This window comes from Varroa destructor, unplaced genomic scaffold (assembly GCF_002443255.2).
Source record: "Varroa destructor unplaced genomic scaffold, Vdes_3.0 BEIS01000006.1, whole genome shotgun sequence".
NCBI classification, from domain to species: Eukaryota; Metazoa; Arthropoda; class Arachnida; order Mesostigmata; family Varroidae; genus Varroa; species Varroa destructor.
This window is the reverse complement of record NW_019211459.1, coordinates 3,869,164-3,876,118: the sequence shown is the minus strand read 5'-3', so window position 1 is coordinate 3,876,118 and position 6,955 is coordinate 3,869,164. Positions and strand designations below refer to the sequence as shown.

At 40.1% G+C, this 6,955-nt stretch overlaps 1 protein-coding gene across 3 annotated transcripts in view; it reads right to left on the bottom strand.

Moving 5' to 3' along the window:
* Positions 1 to 3,506: 3,506 nt before the first annotated feature.
* Positions 3,507 to 6,955, bottom strand: part of jbug (filamin-type immunoglobulin domains fbug) — a 48,716-nt gene continuing 45,267 nt past the window's right edge. For 2 of the 3 annotated variants that reach the window (XM_022809926.2, XM_086992679.1), the window contains exons 33-34: positions 4,900 to 5,058; positions 3,507 to 4,676 (exon numbers count right to left, since the gene is read on the bottom strand). In XM_022809926.2, the coding sequence (XP_022665661.1) occupies positions 4,249 to 4,676; positions 4,900 to 5,058 (587 nt within the window). In that variant the 3' untranslated portion in view covers positions 3,507 to 4,248. The remainder of the gene's footprint in view (positions 4,677 to 4,899; positions 5,059 to 6,955) is intronic. The other variant, XR_015330057.1, reaches the window with a different exon arrangement.

The window sequence follows — 6,955 nt, the reverse complement described above, 5'->3', positions numbered from 1 at the left end:
TGTTGTGTGTTTATTTAGAGAGATAAAGAAAATATCATAATCCAGCTTGTTGTGAGCGGTATTCCTGCTAAACTTACATTTCGCATGAAGTTAACTAAGGGCTAAATGAGAAATAAGCTAGGGTTCGGCTAGAAACGAAAAGCCGATTTTAGAGTCTCGCACTTGACAACAGTCACACACACAACACGAATCACATTTTTTTTGTGGATCAAAGCTTTTTTTTGTGTGAAGTTGATCAAAACACGCCATTGACGCGATTGGTCGAGAAGGTCGAAGAGCCTGACCCATTCACAAAAGAAGTTGGGACAGGGACGCCACAGGCGGAAACGAGCGGGTTACAACGACACTGCAAAGGTGTGTACGCCGATTTAACTATCATCTCGGCTCGATGTCGTGTTCAACAACCTGGGTCTAGCGACGAGAAGGTTGCAATTAATTTCCACCTAAATCACGAGCCTGCGCAATTCATGGATAGGCTGTTTCAGGTCGCGGATTATGTTTAGCCTACGTGATCCCTGGGAAAACATTTGATTGAGACAATCTACTGTTTGTAGCTCAAACTAAGACCACTAGGCTAGGCTAACAGAACATTCCGAGTCGATACAAAGATTAGTTCTTTTCAAATAGAATAGAAATAAAATTCTGCGTTACTGTTCTAGCCTGCCGTTGGTCAACGATCAATAATAATTAATAAATAAAAAAAAAAAAGGTTGTAATTATGATATGGTCTATTCCTTGCCAAGTCGCTAAGACGTTTCGAATCACGAGGTGGTTAAATTAGAAGTGAATTCTTGAAAAAGATGGCTGTTGATCCCGCGATGTATGTTTGTCCCATCTAGATATTGCTTAAGAACACAACGTTTATTTGTTATGGGTCGAAATCGGACCGATACGACGCGAATACAGTACAACGATGGCAATTACCGATTTCGCTTGACCAGCTGGCATCTATCAGATAGCGTGTAGCGTGATGAAACAATTCACTTTGCCAATATTGTCGGAGTTGTCAAAACCTGGTTTTGGCTACGGCGGCGAAAATGTTCTAGCAATGTGATGCCTTCGAGTGCTTGGCCTTATCAGCCTAATGCTTCCCATACCTACCATGTCAGAGAGGCAGTCTATTTTCTCACTGATCCTAATTATTGTCGCTCTATTTATATCGGCATACAAGTATAGTTGGACCTAGATTCATGACCTCTCATATGTAGTGTGCTGTGTATCTAATAGAACCAAACGCCCAGACACACCATACTCGCGGTTGGGTGAGTAAAAAGCTGGCAAAAAAGGTTGAACGAGATAACAACGTACTGGGTGCTTCCTTCGCGAAACCGGTGCTATGTAACATAAAGGCTCCGAAAAAGAACGTACTCGTGCGTTTCTATTATAGATGTGCGATTTTTGCATAGGTGAACGTCATACTGTGATACGTCTTCAGCGGCTAGTAAATAGCAAATCCGTTTATATTAACTCACGTCGTCACATATGGACGAAAGACGGGACAAATAAAATTTTTAAAAGTAGCATCCATGCTGTAGGACGACCAGAAATGAACGCTATCCGGGAATCTAGGAGATGTCTGTACTTCTCACGTCTAGGTAATCTCTGGCGCAAACCGGTAGTGATTACCCATTGGATGGCTGGGATCCTCTGTGCCGACGCCAACTTCGATATAGAACGTGTTAAACTAATCAGTTATCAGGAACAAGTACAAAGATACATATAAATGCCAAAGGGTATAAGGCCTTTGATGTAGAAGAACTCAGAATTATCACTCTTCTCCCACGTATATTCTTTCTCATACATCTTCAAAACTCGTCATTTCAGCTATGTGATTTTAATTATAAGCATACGTAGCTCGACGAGATTTATTGTCGAGACAATCGGATACCTCACTACGTAGACGCGAAAATTATCTAATTTTATTACTACCAACCTAATTACTACCAACCTCAGGCTAGAGTAGCATTCGCCCCTTTTTGTGCCTTTCGAAAGCTTGAAAAATCATGTCCAGCCGTAGAATGAGAACGACTCCATATTGCTTTGAAAAGCATATACACATATGTAGATATTTACTATGGTCCTCCGGTGGTGTTCCCGTGGGGTCCCGTAAAATCCTAGCAGAGACCCATTTTCGATATAAATGACCTCCTTTATCATACCTCGCGATTTGTATCCGCGGTAATCCAATATATAGGGAGTATAATCTGAGGGTCAGCCTTAAATTAAATTAAAGCGAACGAAAACGTCTCACTGATAATGGCTATTGAGTAAGCTACAATTTGTTACTCAATAATTTTAACAATTTAATAACAAATAACAATTTGTCACTTCTTCTATTGATTCGCACTGGATTTAAAATGTAAAAGGACTAGGTTCCACCTGTATTTTACATAATGAAAGGAATCTTTAACTTTTGTTTCCAAATGTAAGTTTAATTCTTCAAGTATACTAGTAAGTTCTACCTGCACAAAACTGCCTGGTTTCGTAAACAATATTTGAAGATCTAGGACTTACAGTGGAGGTAAGCTATATATGTTAACCTTAGAACAGCTTCAAAATTTATTTCCAAGCATTGTTTGCATATTCATGCGTCAGTTAAGGTGTGGCACTGGCTTTATACATCCAGGGCTGCCTGGTAAACATCTCTGATCGTCAGACCACTCTGTCTGACTGTCGTTTCTTTATAATATTATTATTATATTACCCGTGAGTAAAGTTTATGAAGCCAAATGTGTTTGGTTTCATGACGTAACATAAAAAGAGTTTTTTTTTTTTGGTTCTTTTAAGGCTACTCTATTACTAAAAACTTTGTTTTGATAGTTTACATTATAAATTTGAGTGTTTCAAATTATAAGCTTTTAGACGAATCAACTGATTTTGCCCCGCCGGAGTGGCCGGTCTTTCCATATCATAATCATAAAGCTTTTAATCGTAAAGCTATGGTTGTTTCGTTCTGGATAGACAAAGGTGCGGGGAAAGCAGGCTTAATGTTGAATTATGTAGTCCCTAGTGAGTGAAAACAAACAATGTTGAAACTAGGTTAACTCTCGATAGCGTAACGTGTATCAATTTGCCCCGTGTCTTCGGCTATGCTACTAATAGAAGCGCAATCGTCGGTGAGAGACTTCATTGTGAGCTGTATAACAGCTCATGAATGCTGGTAAATCATGGAATCAGCGAATATCTGTGACAGATGGGGGTTGCACGGCTTGTTTGCTACGCTACGACGGCGGTTTACTACTAACACTCGGTTTTTAATCCGAAATATTCGAGGGTACTCATCATATTATCGACTATATATGGAAACAATTATACTTGCATGTATGCACTATACGTACGAGTAATTTTCATTTGCAGAGTAAAAAGTTGTCGGTCAATTTGATCATTTTTTTTTTACTGCTTCATATTAGCGCTTAATTAGCAATTCTTCTACGGATACAGTAAGTGATTTAACATTGAGATGACATTTGGTCTTGGAGGTAATGTACTCGAATGAAAAGTTCAGCTTGTAAAAATGTTCATTAATGTTTATTAATGCTTTCGACCCTCGGACATGACTTTTTCCAATTTTTTTTTTTAATTAAAAGCCCAATTTGTTTAGTGGGCCTAACTGTGAATTAGGTTGTTGGACGAACGTTACTTATCTATACAGGAATAGATTGTACTTCGGCCTATGTTATATGTCATGTTGAAATACGCTTCGTATAGCCCTTCAGCTTTTGCATTGCAAACTAATCCACCGCGATATGGATCTAAACATACAGTAATGATTATGATAATCAATTAACAATGAAGATAATTATTTACGTATATATGACCGAAGAAAAACGTTGTTCATTGCTCCTTATTAACTTGACTTAGTGTTGCAATAATATCTATACGGATAGCTATAGATGATATGTAACGCTCATTGTCAGCAGGACGGACACAGATTCTACATAAATATACTATAATATGTGCTATTAGTGGTAAAAATTGGCATAGTCATTCTTGCGCGATCTTCGTAGAAATGTTAGTGATAATACGTGGGTGACACATTCGGTCGCCACCTCGGGCAGGGAACTCAACAGTACCACATTGAACAGGTGATAGACAGCTGTTTTCACACGTTTCGAAGAATGCTAGTAAATTCATTAAACAGTAACTTCGTCAACATTAAACGAACATCGGCTAGAGCGGCTTGTTATGATGGGCCACTTGGCACCAATTTCACGCATTGGCGTTCCTTGAAGTAAATGCAAGAAGGCCTCAGTGTCCAAGCATTGGCATCATCGGTGCCGGCGGTGGAAGGCCTTCCGGAGGCTGCGGCTGGTGAGCCTGTTGACTTTGCAAGTGTCGGATGAGCTCTTCAGCAGTGTCAAAAATGAGAACAACAAACGGACTCCCAGGCACATGTTCGCCAGACCAGCGAACCTCGATTCGATAATCACCAGGCTCGGTCGGATCGTACTTACACAGGATGGTACGATCTCGGTGACTCTCACGGGCCATTTCGACACGGAACGCGCCTTTAGGTCCTCTGATTCGAACTGTAAGCTGTCCAGCGCCAGCTCCTCGGGTATCGCAAACAAAGCGACTTTGATATCTTGCGAGCACCCCTGCTTCGATACCGGGGCCATAGACACGAACCCGTGATGCATCGGGAGCCCCACAAATTTTCATCGTGTATGGTGAGCCTAAATGAACCGAAAAATTACATCCAAACGCGCAGATGTCAATCACAGCACGAGTAGATATGTTTCCACCGTACCTGCCTCTAGCGGTATTTCGTATTGAAGGTACTTGAAACATTTCCGCTGCTTGCACCATTAACAGATACGCTATCTCTATCTAATTAATAATAATAATAATAATACTGCTCGCTCTATAGTAGAAACTGCGATCCCCGATATGTTATACCTGGTACATGGTCTCCTCCGTATTTGACATTGAGAAGATGTTTGCCGCCCTCCTGTGGCTTAACGAATAGAGTGAACGTTCCGTCTCTGTGGTCGTATAGCTCACAATGCGCCATCTTAGTGGGACCCGTGCAATGAGTTGTCAGCTCGCCCGGACCACCTGCATATAATAGGATATAGATGTCACCAGAACTGATTTTACAAATTGGGTTTGGCAGATAGAGTATTTCTTTTGTAAGGTCGAAATCTTTTGCGGCAAAAAAGCATTATCTGTAAAACGGTCTGCCAAGCATTATGATGGATACTGCGAAAAGTTATATCCGTTGTTCCTAATTGTTCTCCTTTTTTTTTGTTTTTTTCCAATTTATCGCAAATCTTCTATGCCGTTAAAAGTTTCTTTGCTGACCTGTGGTGTGCGGGGCAAATGAATAAGGCAAATAATAAGTTGAGCGCAAATAAACATTACTAACAAATACATACTCATTTGAAGTAATTTCATCGCTGATTTCGGGTAAGCTTTATTATACTTGAGCGAGTAATTTGCAGTAACGAAAATCTAGAATTTTAGCCAGACTATAGCAGACGGTAAACTGCACCAACTATGAATCTGCATATAATGTTTAATTGATATAAATTTTTCGTCCGGATCCTTCGTTAGTCGTACCGATTAAACACATCAGATCAAGAACGTCGATCGTTGGCGCATGGTCAAGTACCCCCAGAAAATAAATTACGCTGAATCTTAAATATCTGATCGTAATTGTTTTCGTGCGTTCCTGTTTGGCCGGCTTCAACGGGTCTCCTGACGCAGAGGGAACAGCCTTTCATGTCTGAGTAGAGGAGACTATAGCACGAATTGTATATAGTTTCTTATAAACGGCTTTCTTACAAAAGCTGAATTCACAATTTTTCAACCGTTTTAATAGCGAATTAGATAAAACTTAACAAATTGAACGGTGCATTGACATGTATGTGAACTTAAAACGTTTGGTTTGAATCAGTATCTCATTGTAACAGCTCTAATCGGTCACGGATGAACTTCTAATGCTCGTAGAACGGCCGTCACGATGAGATTAATTTGTAACTTATTACCGTTCATAAATCACTATTTGGCCAGAGTCGAAACTACGCGTCATATAATTGGATTGAAAACTGCGTAAACAAACTAGGCGCTCTAAGGAGCGACTAGAAACGATAGGTCGTACGTTTGCTAAAATTTACAAACACTTAATTCACGGCTATTTCAGGAGATCTGATACTTTTCTACTGATTGAGGAAACCTATTTACCTAGATCAAGAACTTGTCTATTCTCACTGACAAGTGGCAGTTTCGCAACTTTCCGTTGATTGAATCTACGCCAATTTCGTACATCATTTAGCGAAACCATAGCACCATGGAAATATTAAAACCCTTAGGAACGTGCCGAAGGTTGATTTAACAAAAATCGTAATAAAGTGCATCTCTCTAAAACGAAATAGCGTTTGATTTAGACAATGCTATATGCTATTTGGTAAAGAAGGATCTAAACATGTGCTAAATGACTGATGGCTCTTTCGGTGTCGTACCAGCAGTGTTCAATGCCAGACGTCCTCCGCCGATTTATTACGTATATTCTTGCTTTATCCTAACTAGACACCGCTTAACTGTCAACGAAGAAGCGGGTCTTCCTTATTTTCTTCTGTGGGGCAGTTTGTCTGAGTCAGTGGTAGGGCTCATCGATGTGACCTATCAACCATATCTTACTATGTCTTGTAATATTTAGTTGAAATGATCGCGGATGATTTCTGCGGCAACCACTACAATAGAGAGAATTTGCATTGTACGGCCAGCCTTGACATCAAGCAAACGAATCATTATTATCTTGTTAACATTGAAAACATTAACAACAGCAACAGCAGACGACAGAAAATTGTCAAATCTAAAATGATATTAGGCAAATTCGGCCGAGTGGCCAAAGGATCCCGATGCAGGAAGCGCACGAATTCGATATAATCACACCTGCTTCCAATTCAGACCAAGTTAGTAGGACCTGCACTGGGTCATTCTATTGGTATTG